The 22,425-nt window shown below is 47.9% G+C and overlaps 1 protein-coding gene across 2 annotated transcripts in view; it reads right to left on the bottom strand.

Moving 5' to 3' along the window:
- KIF1B (kinesin family member 1B) overlaps positions 1-22,425 on the bottom strand; it is a 169,177-nt gene that overhangs the window by 20,376 nt on the left and 126,376 nt on the right. For both annotated transcript variants that reach the window (XM_062190416.1, XM_062190414.1), the window contains 6 exons: positions 20,708-20,826; positions 19,153-19,208; positions 15,302-15,410; positions 12,967-13,033; positions 11,835-11,919; positions 7,280-7,385 (listed from right to left, as the gene is read on the bottom strand). In XM_062190416.1, coding sequence (XP_062046400.1) covers positions 7,280-7,385; positions 11,835-11,919; positions 12,967-13,033; positions 15,302-15,410; positions 19,153-19,208; positions 20,708-20,826 — 542 coding nt within the window. The remainder of the gene's footprint in view (positions 1-7,279; positions 7,386-11,834; positions 11,920-12,966; positions 13,034-15,301; positions 15,411-19,152; positions 19,209-20,707; positions 20,827-22,425) is intronic.

Raw genomic sequence — 22,425 nt, 5'->3', positions numbered from 1 at the left:
TTTCTATGGAGTTGCTGCAGTATTCTGCTGAGCACCTACTAGAGGTGGCAACTTTTTTTAAAAAAAAGATTTATTTATTTGAAAGGCAGAGTTAGAGAGAGAGAGAGAGAGAGAGGTTTGTCATCTGCTGGTTCACTCCCCAGATGGCCACAACAGCTGGGGTTGGGCCATGCTGAAGCCAGAAGACAGGAGCTTCCTCCGGGTCTCCCACGTGGGTGTAGGGGCCCAAGAGCTTAGCCATCTTCTGCTGCTTTCCCAGTCCCATCAGCAGGGAGCGGCACTAGATGTGGAGCAACTGGGACTTAACTGGCACCCTCATGGGATGCCGGTACTGCAGGAAGCAGCTTAACTTGATATGCCACAATGCCGGGCCCAAGGCCGCACTCTTAAGAGGCAGATGTAAGACATACTACACTTCCCTCACTGTCCACTCTGCCTGTCCAAAAAAAAAAAAAAAAAAGACATACTACAAACCAGGTGACAGTAAATGTCAGGTAAATGGATCTGGCAAGAGAATTCAGGCTTAGAGGCAGAGCTGAGTCCTGTGCGGCTAAGAGGGTTAGAAGGTGACTCCATAGATTCTTCAAGAAGTCCTAAAAAGCAGCAGCACCAGGAAACGAAGAGGCTTCAAAGGACTGTTTGAAGGAGGTGTTCCCTTGAGTTCGCTAACTGTGAACGATCTACAAAGCCAGTTTTCTGCATTATGGTCACACTAGACAGATTCCCCTGAGTTCCTGAGGAGGAGCTCTGAACTGAATGGAGTCCAGATTAAAAAATAAGCTCATTATACCAAGACATCAGTCAAATACAAAAATATTTATCATTGTAGGCTATACCATCATACAGTACTTCCTTCAGTTTTTCTCCCTAAATCAGAGAAAGAGATGGGGAAAATTTCCTCTACTATCAAACCATGATTTTTTTCTATTCCAAAATAAAATATATAAGACAAACTGACAGGAGAAAGAGAAATTTTTTAAAATACACAAAATATTTCTCATAGACTCTGCTAACCCAAATAGCCAAACTGGTCTCTATTACCACACAGGAAAAGAACAAAAAAAGTGAACATTTTTGCAAGGCTACAGAGGAACAAACCTTATATGCTTTTGACCAAGAGAAGGCAGACAAATAGAAGAACAGAAAACAAAGCCTGAGCCGGTGCCGCGGCTCACTAGGCTAATCCTCCGCCTTGCGGCGCCGGCACACCGGGTTCTAGTCCCGGTCGGGGCACCGATCCTGTCCCGGTTGCCCCTCTTCCAGGCCAGCTCTCTGCTGTGGCCAGGGAGTGCAGTGGAGGATGGCCCAAATCCTTGGGCCCTGCACCCCATGGGAGACCAGGAGAAGCACCTGGCTCCTGCCTTAGGATCGGCATGGTGCGCCGGCCGCAGCGCGCTACCGCGGCGGCCATTGGAGGGTGAGCCAACGGCAAAAAGGAAGACCTTTCTCTCTGTCTCTCTCTCACTGTCCACTCTGCCTGTCAAAAAAAATAAATAAATAAAAAATTAAAAAATTAAAAAAAAAAAGAAAACAAAGCCTGAGATACAGAAAGAAAGGAGAGGAGAACTGGAATTTAAAAGGGCAGAAGAATAACATGAACAAGAGTTTAGTGAATGGAATGAGAAAATAAGTCAGAATTATAAAAATCTTCTAGGAAGCTACAAGTGAAATCATACCCACATGAGAAAACTCCAGGCACAAAGAAGTGTGTTAGGTATAGACTGAGGTCTTGCTCCACGTACAGCTTATGTTTACAGGGGGTGCATGTGGGAGGGGGGTAAGGGTAGGAGGGGTATAACAACAGGAAACTAAAGCAATCAAAGCATAAACAAAAGGCATAAAGCATTCTGATAAATCAGAATCTTTATGTGCAAAACAGCAAACAAAATACCTAGGAATATCCTTATCAAGAAAGAGCCTGTAAAAACACAGAAAAGGCTTTTGTTAGTACAATAGGAAAGAAAAAAGAAAAAAAGGGAAGAGGGATGAGGGGAAGAGAGAGAAGAGAAAAAAATACTTAAGAGACAAATTTTCTAATAAGCAACATGAATTCAAATGGACACTGAACAAAAGGAGAACTCCATGGGACACAACTTGATAGAGGGCTTACAATGACATGGGATCCCTCTCCTGAGACTTTTAGTTAAAGAAAATGCTGGCCGAGAAGGCGGTGTGGACGGGCCAGTGCTGTGGTGTAGGGCTAAGCCACTGTCCATGATGTCAGATTCCATATGGATCCTGCTTCAGGTCCTGGCTGTTCCGCTTCTGATCCAGCTTCCTGCTAGTGCAACCAGGAAAGCAGCAGAAACTGGACCACATAATCTGGCCCTTGGACCCACACAGAGATCTGATGGAGCTCCTGCCTCTTGTTTTGGGTCTGGCCCAGCCCTGGCTGTTGGGGCCATTTGGGGAGTAAAGCAATGGATGGAAGACCTTTCTCTTTCTCTTTCTTTGTAATTCTGCCTTTCAAATAAATAAATAAACCAATCTAAAAAAAAAAAAAAAAAAAAAAGCAGGGGGCTGGTGCTGTAGCATAGTAGGCTAAGCCTCTGCCTGCAGCGCCAGCATACCATATGGGTGCCACTTTGTGTCCCAGCTGCTTAACTTCTGATCCAGCTCTCTGCTTATTGCCTGGGAAAGCAGGAGAAGATGGCCCAAGTGCTTGGGCCCCTGCACCCACATGGGAGACCTGGAAGAAGCTCCTGGCTCCTGACTTTGGATCAGCTCAGTTCCAGCTGTTGTGGCCATTTGGAGAGTGAATCAGCAGATGGAAAACCTTATCTCTGTCTCTCCCTCTGTCTGTAACTGTACCTCTCAAATAAATAAAAAATTAAAAAAAAGTAATGTGGAGACAACTTCTACCAATATTCAGAATATCAGAAATTGTTAGAAGCTGCTATGGAGTTAAGGGGAAACCAAGTCAATTAGTTAACATAAATGTTGTACTGGGGAGAAAAGGATATAATGGTCCTTGTCAGTTATACTCTACCATCAATACTTTAGAAAAGCCCTCTAAGGCACACATGTAAGATACCCAAATTAAAGTTCTGTAAGTTCAACTTTAAACATCAGAACAAAAGCTCTCTTCATCAGACTCCGTTTAACAACTCACCATATGAAGCTATGTACCCTAAATACAAAGACTGATGTCTTTTTAAAAAATTATTTATTTATTTGAAAAGCAGAGTTACAGAGAGAGAGAGAGAGGTCTTCCATCTACTGGGTCACTCCCCAGATGGCTCCAGTAGCCAGAGCTGGACCGATCTGAAGTTAGGAGCTTCCTCTGGGTCTCCCATGTGGGTGCAGGGGCCTAAGCACTTGCACCATCTTCTACTACTTTCCAATATACTACTTTCCCAGGCCATAGCAGAGAGCTGGATTGGAAGTAGAGCAGCTGGGACTCTAACCAGCTCCCATATGGGACGCCGGCACTGCAGGCAGCACCTTTACCCACTATGCCACAGCTCTGGCCCCTGATAACCACTTTTCATTGAACATTCTAAACTACAGAGATATTTCACATGCCCAGTTTTCTCTAAAGGTTTGAGCTGTGTGCATTTACCCAGTGTCAGTAATATCTGGTTCCAAACCTGCTTATGTTAGTTGTACTTATTATTATCTAATTTAATTAAATATTAGGCAAACCTATTAAATATGAAAGCAACAAAGAATTTCTATCAAAACTAAGTGAAATATTTTCAAAAGATTTGATAACTTCACATTGTTCAAAAATGTTGTTGGAGGTCATGGCCTTGTGGGCAGCCCATATGGGCGCTGGTTCAAGTTCCAGCTCCTCCTTTTTTTTTTTTTTTAATTTTTGACAGGCAGAGTGGACAGTGAGAGAGAGAGAGACAGAGAGAAAGGTCTTCCTTTTGCCGTTGGTTCACCCTCCAATGGCCGCCGCGGCCGGCGCGCTGTGGCTGGCGCACCGTGCTGATCCTAAGGCAGGAGCCAGGTGCTTCTCCTGGTCTCCCATGCGGTGCAGGGCCCAAGCACTTGGGCCATCCTCCTCTGCACTCCCGGGCCATAGCAGAGAGCTGGCCTGGAAGAGGGGCAACCGGGACAGAATCCGGCGCCCTGACCTGGACTAGAACCCGGTGTGCCGGCGCCGCAAGGCGGAGGATTAGCCTAGTAAGCCACGGCGCCGGCCCCAGCTCCTCCATTTCTAATCCTGCTCCCTGCTTATGCACCTAGAAAAGCAGCAGAGGATGGCCCAAGTACTTGGGCCCTTGTGCCCACATGGGAGGCTCAGAAGTAGCTCCTGGCTCTGGCCTGGGCCATCCCTGGCCATTGTGGCCACTTGGGGAGCGGAGGAGCAGATGAAGATCTTTCTCTGTCCTTCCCTCTAACTCTTTCAAATGAATAAAAATAAAATAAATCTTCAAAAGAAAATGTTGCTAAGGAGTGAGTGTTTAGCCTAATAGATGATTGGGTCCCACACTGGTTCCATGCCCAGCTGTGGCTCCTGACCCCAGCTTCCCATCATGTCGTCCTGGGAGGCGGCAGTGATGGCTGGAGTAACTGGGTTCTTCCACCCACTGGACTGCACTGTTGCTTCCTGGTTCTGGTCCTGGCCAGCCCTGGCCACTGCAGGCAGATGAGGGGTGAACCAGCAGACATAAACATTCTCTCTCTTAAATAAATTTTTAAAAATTCATATAGCTGGGGCTGGCACAGTGGCTCACTTGGTTGATGCCAGTGCCACGGGCACTGGCATCCCATATGGCTGCCAGTTCTAGTCCCAGTTGCCCCTCTTCCAGGCCAGCTCTCTGCTTGTGGTCCAGGAAGGCAGTGGAGGATGGCCTAAGTCCTTGGACTCCTGTACCCACATGGGAGACCAGGAGGAAGCATCTGGCTCCTGGCTTCGGATCGGCACAGCGCCGGCCATGTCGGCCATTTGGGGAGTAAACCAAGGGAAGGAAGACCTTTCTATCTGTCTCTCTCTCACTGTCTATAATTCTACCTGTCAACTAAAAACAAAATTCATACAGCTGTTAAGTTTGGGTAAGATAAGCATAAGAAAGCAGGAAATGAGAGGGCAGCTACTTGGCACAGCAGTTAAGATGCCAGCTAAGACTCCACCTTGACATGGGTGCACCCCGCATCACAGAGTCTGGGTTTGACTGGCTCTGCTTCTAATTCCAGCCTCCTGCTAATGCACATTATGGGACGCAGCAGGTGACGGCTCCGGTGCTTAGATCGCTGCCACTCCCATGGGAGACCTGGACTGAGTGGACTTCAGCATGGTCCAACCTCAGCTGTTGCAGGCATTTGGGGAGTGAACCAGCAGATGGGAGACTGCTGACTTTCTCTGCCTTTTAAATAAGATAAATAAATAAATGATTTTAAAAAGAGAAAAATGATAAAATGTTAATGATAAATGATCAAAAGTTCAAAAGATTTTCTTCATAGGTCTATAGTTCTTGGTCCACCAAACTGAAAATTAGATGATAAATTATGGGTGTGGTTTTACAAGAAATATGATCAGAATTCCTCACAATTATAGAAAAGGTCTTGGAGGCCGGCGCCGTGGCTCAATAGGCTAATCCTTCGCCTTGCAGCACCGGCACACTGGGCTCTAGTCCCGGTCGGGGCACTGGATTCTGTCCCGGTTGCCCCTCTTCCAGGCCAGCTCTCTGCTGTGGCCAGGGAGTGCAGTGGAGGATGGCCCAAGTGCTTAGGCCCTGCACCCCATGGGAGACCAGGAGAAGCACCTGGCTCCTGCCTTTGGATCAGCGCGGTGTGCCGGCCACAGCGCAGACCGCGGCGGCCACTGGAGGGTGAACCAACGGCAAAGGAAGACCTTTCTCTCTGTCTCTCTCTCTCTCTCACTGTCCACTCTGCCTGTCAAAAAAAAATATATATATATAAATAAGTAAATAAAAAAAAGGAAAAGGCCATGGCCCCAGAGCAAGAGCTTAATATGTATGTATACAGTTTAAGTTAAAACACAAATGTTTAAGGTGTCTCTATGTTATTATTTTTTACTTCAATCAACTTTTTGGATTAACTGACCTGAAGCTTCTACTAAACAGGATAAGCTGCTCTAACAAAGCCCAGTTCATTTCCTGCAGCACCTGACCTGCTGTTGAGCACAAACCAAAGGAATTTTCAAGATCACTTGAGGCAGGCAAACACTGTATCCAAACACCATCTCTCCTCATGTACTTTCTTAACTACTCTAACAGGAAATTTAAGATATATTTTTTTCATAGTTGCGAGGAAAATGTGGTGGTGAATGCCAGCTGAACTCTGGTTCCAAATGTCTGGCAGGAGACAGAAAGTTACGTGGAGTTGCTGCTGAGCCCAGAGAAACAGCATGGGCCTGACTTTGCCCAGGGATCCAGGGATGGCCCAAGGCCCCCTCGAGATCTCTGCCGCACACCTCCCCAGACTGCACAGCCTTTCACACTCCTACAGCCACTGCCAGCTCCTCTCAAACATGCAAAAAAGAAAAGGCAAGAAGTGGTTTCTTTTTTCCTCTTTCCTATGCAAAACTATAATACAAGGGAAGAAACTGATCCTTGCCAGGACTCTTCATCCTGTTTCTATTTTCTCCAGATGGGAGCAGGTTTTCAGGGACAGACAGAGGCAGGGAAGTCCTGTTTCCCAGCCTCAGGACAGAGTGGAGTCCCCCGCAGAGATGGAGATGGACTCTCCCATCGAAACTCCTCTTCTGGGTGAGGTGCCAGTCCAACATGGGACGGTAGAATGGCTGTCTTTATGCTTTATTTATCATCGTGTGCTAATAAAACAGCATTTTAAGAGAAACCAGTTTAAAATTGAAAATAAAATTAAAATCATTATTTATAGCAGCCAGTCATGGTCCCCTTTATATACAAATGAGAATGCAAGCAAATACTGAGATCCTGAGCCCAGACCAGCAGGCAAGGACTAAACCCCAGAGGCGTCCGGAGGGCACGTTTCCATGACCACCAGGAAGGCAGAGCCTTTCTCCACAGCAACCGCTTCACGGTTCATCTCAGCAATAACGAATGTGTACTTTTAAGCCCTTGGGCAGCCTGTTGGGTTTGTTTTTCTGATTTCCCTTCATCAAAACTCGAACTGCACACGGGACAGAACATTCCCATTCTCTGAGCTTGATGGTCACAAACATCTATCTCCAGTTCTCTCTTTTGTGTTGTTGGAGAGCGGGGGCAGAGGGAGGAGAGAGGGGATTTTGAGGTGAGAGGGGAATCTGCTGCTGCAGGGGCCCCAGGAGTCGCTAAGGAGTCAGGAATGCAGGGGCGCCTGTCTCCCCGCTCCCTGAGCTCGCCACCTGCTGGAGTTGTGCGAAGACTTCAGGTACTTGGCGGAGATGATGTTGAGGGAGAGGATGGCGTCCACTGCAGCTTCATCCACCTCAGGCTTATTCCTAATCCGGCCTAGAAGCAACGAGGAAGAAATCAGGCATGGTCAATGGAAAGCAAAACAGAGATTTGTCACCCATTACGTCCCACTGCCCTGTATACGATACCCATGAAGATTTACACTGAGCAACGAGTAGACCGCTGATGGTAAATGAATATTACGTATTGAAATAGTCACAGCATTCAGAATCTGGGACTCAGTGGGTTAAATATCTGTGTAACTTCAGGCCTGGAGGTGTCCGCTTAGCCTGGGCCCTGCTTTCTTCCCCTTTACTTCCCACTTTTCCCCACATGACCTACAGCGCTCCCCTCACTGCTGTGAGACGATGGGCACAGACGTGTACCTACAGCGCTCCCCTCACAGCACTGAGACGCTGGGCACAAACATGTACCTACAGCGCTCCCCTCACAGCACTGAGACGCTGGGCACAGACGTGTACCTATAGCGCTCCCCTCACAGCAGTGAGACGCTGGGCACAGACGTGTACCTACTGCGCTCCCCTCACAGCAGAGAGACGCTGGGCACAGACGTGTACCTACAGCGCTCCCCTCACAGCAGTGAGACGCTGGGCACAGACGTGTACCTACAGCGCTCCACTCACTGCTGTGAGACGCCGGGCACAGACGTGTACCTACAGCGCTCCCCTCACTACAGTGAGACGCTGGGCACAGATGTGTACCTACAGCGCTCCCCTCACAGCAGTGAGACGCTGGGCACAGACGTGTACCTACAGCGCTCCCCTCACTGCTGTGAGACGCCGGGCTCAGACGTGTACCTACAGCGCTCCCCTCACTACAGTGAGACGCTGGGCACAGACGTGTACCTACAGCGCTCCCCTCACAGCAGTGAGACGCTGGGCACAGACGTGTACCTACAGCGCTCCCCTCATAGCACTGAGACGCTGGGCACAGACGTGTACCTACAGCGCTCCCCTCACAGCAGTGAAACGCTGGGCACAGACGTGTACCTACAGTGCTCCCCTCACAGCAGTGAGACCTGGGCACAGACGTGTACCTACAGCGCTCCCCTCACTGCTGTGAGACGCCGGGCACAGACGTGTACCTACAGCGCTCCCCTCACTACAGTGAGACGCTGGGCACAGACGTGTACCTACAGCGCTCCCCTCACGGCAGTGAGACGCTGGGCACAGACGTGTACCTACAGCGCTCCCCTCACGGCAGTGAGACGCTGGGCACAGACGTGTACCTACTGCGCTCCCCTCACGGCAGTGAGACACTGGGCACAGACGTGTACCTACAGCGCTCCCCTCACTACAGTGAGACGCTGGGCACAGACGTGTACCTACAGCGCTCCCCTCACTACAGTGAGACCTGGGCACAGACGTGTACCTACAGCGCTCCCCTCACTACAGTGAGACGCTGGGCACAGACGTGTACCTATAGCACTCCCCTCATGGCAGTGAGACGCTGGGCACTGCACGTACATACAGCGCTCCCCTCACTACAGTGAGACCTGGGCACAGACGTGTACCTACAGCGCTCCCCTCACGGCAGTGAGAAGCTGGGCACAGACGTGTACCTACAGCGCTCCCCTCATGGCACTGAGACGCTGGGCACAGACGTGTACCTACAGCGCTCCCCTCACAGCAGTGAGACGCTGGGCACAGACGTGTACCTACAGCGCTCCCCTCACAGCACTGAGACGCTGGGCACAGACGTGTACCTACAGCGCTCCCCTCACGGCACTGAGACGCTGGGCACAGACGTGTACCTACAGCGCTCCCCTCACTACAGTGAGACGCTGGGCACAGACGTGTACCTACAGCGCTCCCCTCACTGCTGTGAGACGCTGGGCACAGACGTGTACCTACAGCGCTCCCCTCACAGACCTGAGACGCTGGGCACAGACGTGTACCTACAGCGCTCCCCTCACTACAGTGAGACGCTGGGCACAGACGTGTACCTACAGCGCTCCCCTCACGGCAGTGAGACGCTGGGCACAGACGTGTACCTACAGCGCTCCCCTCACGGCAGTGAGACGCTGGGCACAGACGTGTACCTACAGCGCTCCCCTCACAGCAGTGAGACGCTGGGCACTGCATACGTGCATACAGCGCTCCCCTCACTACAGTGAGACGCTGGGCACAGACGTGTACCTACTGCGCTCCCCTCACGGCAGTGAGACCTGGGCACAGACATGTACCTACAGTGCTCCCCTCACTACAGTGAGATGCTGGGCACAGACGTGTACCTATAGCGCTCCCCTCACGGCTGTGAGACGCTGGGCACAGACGTGTACCTACAGCGCTCCCCTCATGGCACTGAGACGCTGGGCACAGACGTGTACCTACAGCGCTCCCCTCACTGCTGTGAGACGCCGGGCTCAGACGTGTACCTACAGCGCTCCCCTCACTACAGTGAGACCTGGGCACAGACGTGTACCTACAGCGCTCCCCTCACTACAGTGAGACCTGGGCACAGACGTGTACCTACAGCGCTCCCTTCACTACAGTGAGACGCTGGGCACAGACGTGTACCTACAGCGCTCCCCTCACTACAGTGAGACCTGGGCACAGACGTGTACCTACAGCGCTCCCCTCACTACAGTGAGACCTGGGCACAGACGTGTACCTACAGCGCTCCCCTCACTGCTGTGAGACCTGGGCACAGACGTGTACCTACAGTGCTCCCCTCACTGCAGTGAGACGCTGGGCACAGACGTGTACCTACAGCGCTCCCCTCACTACAGTGAGACCTGGGCACAGGCGTGTACCTACAGCGCTCCCCTCACTACAGTGAGACCTGGGCACAGGCGTGTACCTACAGCGCTCCCCTCACTACAGTGAGACCTGGGCACAGACGTGTACCTACAGCGCTCCCCTCACTACAGTGAGACCTGGGCATGCTGCTCATCCTCTCTGAACCTCAGTGACAATAACAATTCTTCTCTTATATGACTGCTGTGAGGACTAAACAAACCAGTATTTTTGGAGCATTCAGAAAAGTCCCTGGCAATGGTAAACATCATCTGACAGTGTGTTAAGTAAAATAAACCCACATGGGGCTCTTCAGACAGCCTAGCAATTGCTGCCCCTCCACCCCCTCAGCGTTCCTGGGGAACAGCGTTTCCTTTACTTTGTAGATTAGTGCTCCATCTAAAAATCAACTTTGAAAGGGCTGAAACCCACTGCCCACACAGGCAGGAGAGATCTCCCTCCCTGGGGTTAGTTTTGTCCACTGAATCACAAGAAATCTGTGCAGAGGCGTCAAGGGGTCTGTCAGCTTATCGGGGAAAATTACATCTTTATTTTCACAAACTCTAACTGAAGTCTAGCATTTCCATTATTGTGAGGGAAGGCAATAAACCATCGGAGAATTAATGTTACCTGTGTGCTGTGCCTGGCAGAAAACTATTACACTCATGTAAAATCTCTTTTATTTATCCCTACTTTGAAATTATGGTAATCAGACATACTGCTAGATCTTGTTACTTAATGCATCAATAAAGCAGAACTTACATTGCACATTCATTTAATATTTTAGCAGCTGAATTTCAATATTATTAGTTTCCTTTGCCATCCTACTTTGTTTTCTACACTTAAAAATATAATTTGGGGGGGGGGGCGGTGTTGTGGTGTAGAGGGTAAAGCCACTGCCTGCGACACTGACATCCCATGTGGGTTTGAGTCCCGGCTGCTCCACTTCCCATCTAGCTCCCTGCTAATGCACCTGAGAAAGCAGCGGAAGGTGGCCCAAGACCTTGAGTCCCTGCCACCCACATGGGAGACCTGGAAGCAGCTTGCGGCTCCTAGTTTTGGTCTGGCTCAGCCCTGGCTGTTGCAGCCATTTGGGGAATGAACCGGCAGACAGAATATCTTTCTTTTCTCTCTTTCCCTGTCTTTCAAAATAAAATAAGTCTTAAAAAACAAAGATAAATAAAAACATAATTCTGAGGCTTCACCACTCCCAAAGGGGCCCATGGCAACAACAGGCTCTGATCCCGGCCCGACTCTCATGCTGAGGCTCACACAATTTAGCCAATATGCTGGCCAGGGGTTCCTGGCTATCTGTATGTTAGACTCTCTTACTCAGAAAGTTTGTGTGACAAAAACTAAGAAAAGCTTTCTAATTTATCTTGAATGCATTCAGATCCTTTCCCATAAAGTCACTCTGGTCCCCACAGATCACTCTTGGTGGTCAGGTCCTCTTCCCTTGCCATCATTTTGGCACTTATTCCTCCAATTATTCTGCACATATCTGCCGTCTGTGTCTCTGTAACTGAACACCAAGCTCACCGTGAGCACAGGCCTGCTCGATGACTGCTCACAGCCCAGCACAGACCTGGCCCCACGGTCGTGAGGTCCAGTAACTGCTGGGGACAATACCACTAACAGTGGGAGCTGAGACGCAAGAGGAGCTTCAAACTCAAGGCCTCCGTACACCCCAGCCCAGCCGCCCACACGTGGCCTCCCTGCACCTCCCTCAGCCGAGGGATGGACTCACCCACCACCAGCTCCCGAACGTCCTTCCAGTGCAGCTCACTCCCCTTCTCGTGGATGATGGTCACTGTGATCCTCCTCTGGATGCCCTGGACAACGGAGCAGGATTGCAGTTCAGCAGGACAACCTATTACTTCCTCTTGTTGGCTGTTTTCTGGATTGCATGGTGTGGGGATGAGCAGGAAGGAAGGTACGGGGGTGGGGGGGGGGGTTTGCCCACACCTTTATTCTGAACAAAAGGGCTGAGGAATAATTGGAGTCTGGTACAGTTTCAAGATAGATCCCATGACTGAATATTCCCAAGTACGGGATCCCCAGCTCCACGTCCACTTGGGACAGAAGCCTTTTTGAGCAATGATGGAAACTACTTTTGATTTATCCAACAAGGGACCTACACTTCAAAATTGGATTTTTAGCCCAGTGAGCAATCATCCTCTACTCCCATGAACAACTTTTGTCTGTGAAAGCAAGGAAGTTCCAAAAACCAGGAAAGATGTAAAAATAACAGTAATTAAATGAAATAAATCCTTTTTCAAAACAGTTATTCTAAAATATTTTTAAATACAAAAGCAAGGGTAGATCTAAGCCAAGGTCTGAGGAAGAAACATTAAAAAACAAACATACAGGGGCAGGTGTTGTGGCACAGTGGGTTAAACTACTGCTTGAGATGTCCACATCCCGGATCGGAATGCCTGGTTTGAGTCTGGACTACTACATGTTTCTGATCCAGCTCCTTGCTTATATACCTGGGAGGCAGCAGATAACTCCCTAAGTGCTTGGGCTTGGGTTTCTGCCCATGGGGAAGACTCCAATGGGGAAGTTCCTGGATCCTGGCTTCATCCTGGACTAGGCCTGGCTATTGCAAGTATTACGGAGTGAACCAGCAGATAGGAGCTTCCTCTCTCTCTCTCTCTCTCCATGTCCTCCCCTTCTCTCCCCATCACTTTGTCTTTTAAATAAATAAATAAGCTAAAAGCAAACAAAAGCCTAAACATATAAGGGAGGGGGGGGCAAGACCATGCCCCTGGCCTCCTGCCCCTACCCCTGAAACAGAGCTGAAAAGCAGAGTTACTTTTCTTATTCTAAACTCTTATTGGTGCTCCCTCCTACACCCTACTTTGTCCCCAAATTAGTACCTGGTGAAGCAAAAATGTCCCCTGGCAGGGCAAGCCTGCCGTGTGGTCAACCACAGCTGGGATGTACCTATAAAAATAGAGATGCAAAAGAAAGAAGTAAGTGCTACTTCATCAGCAAGGTCATTCCTGGCTCTGCAGCCCAGTGCTCTGTTTCTCTGAACTCCGACCTCATGCCTTCCTCTTGCAGGCTGGCGTTTAACCGTAGTTATCTGCCTCCTCCACACGTCCACACCCATCATCCTTACTAGACTGACACACTCAGAACAGGTAACATCTTTCAGTTTCACCCTAACTCCTGCTGTAAGTATTACTCAATAAATAACATATAACTACAGTGGCAATTAAAAGGAGATAAAAACAGATAATTTCAGATTCTAGACATTTTTTTTTAAAGATCCAGAAAGCAATTAATTCGGTAGAAACCTACTGCTCCCCTGTAATAGAAGTTATAATCTTATTATAGATTTGTCAAATTCCTAAAAGCAACGTCACTACTGACAGCTATACATGTACACAGGGGACACACAGATCCACCCTCTAGCAAGGCAGGCCCTTAGTGATGGCTCTGATGGGGGCTCGCAGTGCTGCACACAGAGGAACACTAGGACGACATTTATCTCCTACCCTTTACATAACTGATACAGCGCCTTGCTTGTTTCAGGAATAGAATCTCTTTTATTTTTCTCCAAAAGCATTTTAAAGATGGCTACAAACAATATCCCTATTAATCATTACTATAATAACCGAGCTTATAGACAGAAAGTAAGCTGATGTTGATTGCTTTGATCTAGAACAGTGGTTCTTGACTGGTGGCGATTTTGACCCCTAGAGGACATTTGGCAATGTCTGGAGACATCTGTGGTGCCACATCTGGAGGTACTACTGGCATCTTGTAAGCAAAATAGCCTACAAAGCACACAACAGCTTCCACCCTATCCCAACAAAGAATTACCTGGCTCAAGATAGTGAGGTTGAGAACTGCTTCAGGGGATTGTTCTGCCTCCCACCTCCTCCCTGAGATTAGTGAAGTCTGGACTCTGTTCTGTGCAATAGTTTCCCTCTGCTCTGCTTCTGATAAAACCCACCACACAGGTAGTCTTCCCTTGTGATGAGATACAGTATGATCTTACTGTTGCTAACAAGAGAGCAAATGAATACACTGGCTAGCCTGTTCTTTGACAAACATCTAATTTAAAGAAAAATACAAAGCTCACCAAAATTGAATTTAAAACTGGAACATGACATTGAAATGATTCATGAAACCAAAATACAAGAAGAGAGACTCAATATTATATTCTCTAATGTGAATCACCTTGGCTTATTTAAAAATTTAGAGAGGCCGGCATGGTGCCACAGTGGGTTAAGTGCTGCCGTGATGCCAGTTCCCCATATCAGAGTGCCAGTTTGGATCCCAGTTGTTCTGCTTCCAATCCAGCCCGGTAAATGAGCCTGGGAAAGCAGCAGCAGATGGTCCAAGTGCTCGAGCCCCTATCACCCATGTGGGAGACCAGGATGGAGTTCCTTGGCTTCTGGCTTCGGTCTGGCCCAGTCCCAGTTATCGTGGCCTTTTGGGAATGACTCAGTGGATGGAAGATTGACGGATCTCTCTCTTTCTCTCTGTCACAGGCAGAGTGACAGAGGAGAGACAGATCTTTCATCTGCTGGTTCACTTCCCAAATGGCTGCAATGACTGGGACAAGGCCACGCCGAAGCCAGGAGCCAGGAGCTTTTTCCAGGTCTCCCACATGGATGACAAGGACCCAAGGACTTGGGCCCTCCTCTGCTGCTTTCTCAGGCACATTAGTAGGGAGCTGGATCAGAAGTGGAGCAGCCAGGACTTGAACCGGCTCCCATATGGGATGCCAGGACTACAGGCCATGGCTGTAACCAGCTGTGCCACGGCGTCAGCCCCAATAAATCTTTTTAAAAAATAAATAAAAATTAGCCGGCACCACGGCTCACTAGGCTAATCCTCCGCCTTGCGGCCGGCACACCGGGTTCTAGTCCCGGTCGGGGCACCGGATTCTGTCCCGGTTGCTCCTCTTCCAGGCCAGCTCTCTGCTGTGGCCAGGGAGTGCAGTGGAGGATGGCCCAAGTGCTTGGGCCCTGCACCCCATGGGAGACCAGGATAAGCACCTGGCTCCTGCCATCGGATCAGCACGGTGCGCCAGCCGCAGCGCACTGGCCGCGGCAGCCATTGGAGGGTGAACCAACGGCAAAAGGAAGACCTTTCTCTCTGTCTCTCTCTCTCTCACTGTCCACTCTGCCTGTCAAAAAAAAAATAATAATAAATAAATAAAAATAAATAAGTAAAAATTTAGAAAGTTGGACTTACTCTCCTGTAGGCTCCAGTTCACTGATCTCGAACCAAACCAGAAGATCATACTTGCTCATGCTCTGGCCAAGGCTGGTTTTGCTCATGGTGTTTAACTTGGTAGCTGGAACTTTTAAAGTTTTTAGAAAATGTCAAAATCTGGTCCAAGTCTACTCAGCAAAAGCTTAAGTTTTTCTAATGTCAATATTCAAGAACACATTTTAGAAAAATAGCAAGAGTCAGGGGATAGCTTTCAATGCAAGAGACACAGAGAAACTTCAGTATCAACTTCACTAGTACCTCTGAATTCAGAAAAAAGAAAAATTGACAGTCAGTTGCTTTTTCCCTCTCAACAAACTGTCTACAAAGATGAGAACACAGGATGTGCTCACAAAGCCATTAAAAAACTGTCGCATCCTAGACTCTTACAGTCTGTGGCGCAGAATCACATCCTAGTGATATGGGAGAGGCCACACGGTCATAGCTCAAAGTAGGGATGTCCGTGGAGACTCGTCTTTCACCCCTGGAGTTCCTAGACCTCCTTGCACGTAACAGTCACCTGGGGGGTCTTAAAGATGGCAAAGTCCAGGCCACATTCCAGGTAATGAAATCACAAACTCAAGTGATGGGGCACAGTCCTTCCTCTGTGAAGTTTGAAGCTTCCCAGGGGATTCCAAAATACAGACAACTTTGGGAACCAGTTGTCAAATTTATAAGCCTAAGATTCTGTAAATGATTTTAGGGTACACATGTTCTTCAGATTCAATGTATTAACTGCACTGATGCTATGGAAGCTTGCCTCCTCATTTACAAAATGCGAATCCTAACAGCCTGCTACCTTGAGGATCCACTAATACCACGTATATGATGGGCTGGTAAACATCTTCAAAATTAAAAATACTATTGCAAAGACTGCAGACAAATACATGAAGCCCCTCACCCTTAGGCTGATGTGAAAGCGGTCCAAGTAGAGGAATCTCTCTGAAGGAAATGTGATACGATCTTGACAGTGTGCTAAACTCTACATTCAGCTCAAGGAGCAAAAAGGTATGTTGGTGCTTCACACACAGTGAGCCAGGCCTTAGCGCAAGCCCTGAGGCTGGTTCTACATCTAAGGCAGAGCTAATTTAGCTACTAACCATCTCGTTTAGGTACCCTCTCGCTGTGGCAGCTGGGAACTGGCAGAAAGAGAAAAGGCGGCAATGGGTCAGCCTCATTCTGGAAGGTGGCCACGGCGGAGGATGCAAGCACGCTGGCGTGCTCAGAAAACGTGTCCAACACATGCACATTCACATAGCCAGACATGAGAAACCGAATCAGCTCAATCTTTCTTTCATGGTCTGAAGGCAGATGAGGTGAGGAATCAGAGGGTGGAAAATGAGCACAGGGTGGGGTAGGAATTTGGCAAGTGGGCCACGAGGAAAAGGGGTAGAAATAAACAAAGAAAAATCAAAACAAGATAATTGAGGAGGAACAAGTTCTGGTGCTCTATTGCACATTAGTGTAATTACAGTTAACAGCAGTAATGCATTATGTCCATCAGCGTAGCTGGAAGAGAGTATTCTGAATGTTCTCCCCACAAAGAAATGGTAACTGTTCAAGGTGATGGATACGCTGGTCCCTTCATATATACATACACGTATTACCCAGTGTACACAGGTATAAAAACATCATACTCTATCTCATAAATATGTACAATTGTGATGTGTTAATCACAAAAAAAGCAAAAACAAAGCAAAACAAAAACAAAGTGGGGGCCAGTGTTGTGGCGTAGCAGGTTAAGCCATCAACCTGTGATGCTGGCATCCTACACTGGAGCACTGGTTCAAAGTCCTGGCTACTCTGCTTCCAATCTAGCCCTCTGTTAATGTACTGGGAAAGCAGCGTAAGATGGCCCAAGTACTCAGGCCCCTGCCACCCATGTGGGAGAGCCAGATCGAGTTCCAGGCTCCTGGCTTTGGCCTGGCCCAGCCCAGCTATTGTGTCCATTTAGGGAGTGAGCCAGTGGATGGAGGTTCGTTCTCTCTCTCTCTCTCACTATGCCTTTCAAGTAAATAAATAAATCTTAAAAAAAAAAAGAAACTAAGAAAAACAAAATAAAATTTAAAGATAATTGAACATGCAGAATAAATACAATATGCAAAGAAATGCCTTGTCACCTAGCAGCTACAGGGAGTTAAACACAAAGCAGAGATTTTGTAACAGAGATTATCAAAATCTGCAATTAGAAGACCAGAGAATTGGCAGACAGAGCCCTATTGTTTCTTACTTAGTTTAAACCAGGAATTGAGACTTCTAGTTTCATCTTGATATATTCAATAGGTACAGGAATATAAGGAGTCTTCAAAAAGTTCGTGGAAATATGTACTAGAAGAGAACTGCATGGATTTCAAAATTTCTGGTACCAAAGTAAATATATTTATTAAATTATGATTTTTTTTCACTTTTATTGATTTGAAAGGCAGAAACAGACAAAAAGAGACAAAGAGAGATCTTCCATCTGCTGACTGAGTCCCATTTGAGCAAAGCCAAAGCCAAGAGACCGAAAGTCCTCTACGTGGGTGGAAGGGACCAGGGCACTTGAGTCCACAACTGCTACTTTCCAGGATATGCACTAGCAGGAACTGGAGTTAGAAGTGGAGCCAGGGGGCCGGCTCCATGGTTCACTTGGTTAATCCTCCGCCTGCAGCGCCGGCATCTCATATGGGTACCAGGTTCTAGTCCCGGTTGCTCCTCTTCCAGTCTAGCTCTCTGCTGTGGCCTGGGAGGGCAGTGGAGGATGGCCCAGGTGCTTGGGCATCTGAACCCACGTGGGAGACCAGGAAGAAGCACCTGGGTCCTGGCTTCGGATTGGCGCAGCGCCAGCCATAGAGGCCATTTGGGGAGTGAACCAACAGAAGGAAGACCTTTCTCTCTGTCTCTCTCTCTCTCTCACTGTCTATAACTCTACCTGTCAAATAAAAGAAAAAAAAAAGAAAGAAAGAAAGAAAGAAGTGGAGCCAGGATTTAAACCCAGAAGTACTCCAACCATGGTGCCAAACACTAACACCTTTTAAAATCTCAGTCTTGGGCCTACATTGTGGTGTAGTGGGTAAAGCCTCTGTATTCAATGTAGGCACTAATTCGTGTCCCAGATGCCCCACTTTTGATCCAGCTTTTGCTAATGGCCGGGGAAAAGCAGTGGAAGATGGTCCAAGTGGGCCTCTGTCACCCACATGGGAGAATCAGATGAAGCTCCCAGCTCCTGGCTTTGGCTTAGCCCAGCGCTGGCCAGGGCAGACATCTTGGGAGTGAACCACTGGATGGAATATTTCTCTGTCTTTCCTTCTCTCTTTCAAAACAAATAAATTAATCTTTAAAAAAAAAAAACCCTCAGTGTTATTGGCATTTATTTTTTAATTTTTATTTATTTATTTACTTCTTTGAGAATCAGAGGGACAGAAACAGAGACAGAGAGAACACTCCCATCTGCTGATTTACTCCCCAAATGCCTGCAATAACCCTTGGCTGGGGAACGAAGGCAGGAGCCTAAGGAACTCAATCCAGGTATCTCACGTCATGGTTGGGACACAACACCTGATGATCACCACTGCCTCCCTGCCCTGCACGAGCAGGAAGCTGAAGTCAAGGGCCGGAGGCAGAACTCAAACCAGGCATGCCAGCATGGGATGCAGGCACCTTAACCTCTAGGCCAAATGATTACCCCGAACCTTATCTTTTATTCCATTTTCCACGAACTTTCTGAAGCACCCCATACATAGGCTATACAGAAAAGGAGTAGGAGCTCGAATATGATTTTATCTGAAAGTCACTCCTAGGTAGAGAGGCGACCACACAGAGAATATCAGGCAGAGGACGCAGTTGGTGCTCACCTGGCTTGGAGAGCGGCATTGGCGGAGGGAAGAATCTTCGCGATGGCTGAGGAGGGCTACAAAAAAGGAAGAGAGTTTTCTCAGCACACAAAAGTCAGATGTTGATGTGAAAGGGAAGGTTAACCTGCCTTTAAGGAAAGAGATTTTATGCATTTTTAACTCGTAAATAATATCAGACACTAGACACAATCCCACAAAATTAAATAGGCTCAAATATTTTGATAAAAGTCCCCTTATAAATTTTAACTAATAAGGAAATGTGAAAATTCTTTTTTTAAAAGATTTATTTATTTGAAAGGCAAAGTTAGAGAGAGGTAGAGAGAGAGAGAGAGAGAGAGGTCTTCCATCCCCTGGTTCACTCCCCACATGGCTGCAAAGGCTGGAGCTGAGCCAATCTGAAGCCAGGAGCCAGCAGCTTCTTCCAGTCTCCCATGTGGGTGCAGGGGCCAGAAGACCTGGCTGTCCTCTGCTGCTTTCCAGGTGCATTAACAGGGAGCTGGATCAGAACTGGAGCAGCCGGGACGCTAACCAGCACCCACATGGGGACGCTGGCACTGTAGGCCAGGGCTTTAACCTGCTTCGCCACAGTGCTGGCCCATAAAATTTTTATTAACCCTTCCATTGTCAAAAAGTCTCCGGGGCCAGTGTTGTGGTGTAGCAGGTAAAGCTGCTACCTGCTACACTGGCATCCCATATGGGTGCAGGTTCAACTCCCAGCCTCTCTACTTCTGATCCGGCTGTGCCTGGGAATGCAGAGGAAGATGGCTCAAGTCTCTAGAGCCCTGCCATTCACATGGGCCACCTGAAGACGATCCTGGTTCCTGGCTTCTGCCCAGCCCTGTTCTGGCCATTGAGGCCATCTGGGGAGTGAATCAGCAGATGGAAGATCTGTCTCTCCTTCTCTCTCTCTGTACCTCTTTCAAGTAAATAAATAAATCTTTTTTTTTAAAAGTCTCCATTGCTGTACTTGTTTATTTATTTATATTTTATAATTTATTTAAAAGGCACAGAAATGGAAAGAGAGATTTTCCGTCCACTGGTTCACTTCCCAAATGCTCACAACAGCTGGCCAGGGCCAGGCTGAAGCCAGGAGCCTGAAACTCCATCTGCATTTCCCAAGGACTTGAGCCATCACCTGCTGCACATCAGCAGGAAGCTGGAGTCAGAAGCAGAGCAGCACAGGATGTGGGTGTGCCAAGCAGCACCTTGATCACTATGTCAAATGCCCAGCCATCCTCCTCAGTTTTGATGACTCCACTTGGAGCTTCTCAAACTTGTGGGTCGTTAGTAACAACTACACAAAATTTCCATGGTATATCCGTATGACCTCAACTCTCTACCCTATTCAGTCTCTTCCTACGAAAAGATGGCCTTAAAGGTCACCTGGTTAGGTGGCTAGGAAAAGGTGATGAAGTTTCTAAAGAGGAAATACAGGGTAAGACATAAAACTGACACTAAGTTCTATTAATCCTTCAAAGACTCTCCCTTTCCAGAAATCGAGGAGTTAAAAATCAACAGTAACAACAACACGAATCTGTGCTCATCTGGTCCAAACCTGTTAAGGTCCTGTCCTTGCAGATGAAGCGGGTGCTGCTGATAATGCCCAAAGACTTCAAATACAATAGGCTTGGTCTTGATGTAGTCCACGAACGACTCGGTCACCTCTACTGCAATCTAAGGAGGAAAGCCAAGCAAGACTAATAAAAGACTTCTCAGAGAATACACGCATTTTTGTTTCAGTCACAACTTGAGCACCACTGACTGCCAATCTGTGCTGGGCGTTTTCCATGCAGACCTCCTGCACCGCAAGGCCGAGGCTCCCCTCTGGAGCTCATTTTAGAGGAACTCCGCCTGACCGTGAGCGTGTAAGACCCTCCACCGCTGGCCCCAGCGACCTAGCCCTCTGCTACCCTTCACTTTGCTTTCACTCAGCACACCTGCTGCTCCTGCCATGCTCTTTCTTCTGTTTTGCCTGAGGACTGCCCCAGGCTGTAGTCCAGCCTGGAAGGTCCTTCCAGAATTCCGTCTGTGCATCTAAGTCGTCCCTACACTTCAGGCCCAGTTCAGATTGACACAGCAGTAAGGAAAACAGGTACTGACTGTGGACTATGTGCCAGGCACAATGCCAAGTGCAATCCGCCTTTTCTTACCAACACTACATCCTTCAGAAAGCTCCCACCTGCTTTCTCTACTCACCTTTACCCCCAGCAAAACAATTAACTTAACAATCTCTTTCCACATGGAGGTAACTTTCTCCACTCCCACTGAGTCCAATGAGTCCTTTTCTCATGTCTCTATCCTGTTCTGCGTTGTTTACACATGGATTTTATTTCCCCATCATAATTCTAAGCTCCTTGGGGGCATCTGTGAGTCACTGGTATTCCCCATGTGTCAAAGCAGTTGGTGAGCATTTACCAGGGAGGTGCAAGCTCATACCATCCAACATAAAAAACGAGAGAGTGTATTTTGTGTCTGTCCTTTCCTCTCTTACTTTAGGCAGGAAGCATGGACAGCAGACAATGAGCGACGTTTCACAGAGTAATGACATCCTGGACAGCAAGCCCTATCTCTCTGGGTTCTAATCCCATCTCTGCCTCTTTCTTAGCTTTGTTACTTGGGGGTAACTTTAACTGCACCATGCCTGTTATCTCAGCTGTAACACAGTGATTATCATGGCCTACAGTATAAAGTTAAGTATTAAATTACATACAAAATACTCAGAACAATGACCAACACAAAATAAACTCTCAAGCAATGTTAGCTACTGTGATAAGAATGATGACTTCTGAATAGAGTTTGAGTGAAATGCCATGTGAGATAGAAGGTCTGTTTTCTTACTCCAGGGATGAGGACAATTGGAAGGGGCATTAATAAGCTAATTACAGCATCACCTGTTAGAAAACAGACTCCACTGCCACAGAAAGTATTTACTATCTTACACATTATTTGCAACCTGACACTTTAAGTATTTGAGGGGCTTAAAAGACAATGCATTAAATTTGATAAAGCTCATATCAAACATACTTATTTTAAACAGAAACATTAAAACCACTCACTACACTTAAGCTGATGAAAGGTTTTATTGGCAGACCCACTGTCATTCAGATGAGAAGGCTGGCGGCTCCACTCACCAAGGATTACCTCACCACTCTGGCCACTCCCTCTATTGTCCATTCTTGCCTTCAACTCCCCCAGCACAGCAAGTGTCTGGGCCCTCACAGTATCTAACCTCCTTACTCACACAGGGAGCTAAGTCACCACAGACCCTGATAG

Source organism: Lepus europaeus, chromosome 5 (genome assembly GCF_033115175.1).
Source record: "Lepus europaeus isolate LE1 chromosome 5, mLepTim1.pri, whole genome shotgun sequence".
Classification (NCBI taxonomy): domain Eukaryota; kingdom Metazoa; phylum Chordata; class Mammalia; order Lagomorpha; family Leporidae; genus Lepus; species Lepus europaeus.
Note: the sequence above shows the minus strand (reverse complement) of the source record. Positions and strands in the feature narration are given on the sequence as shown.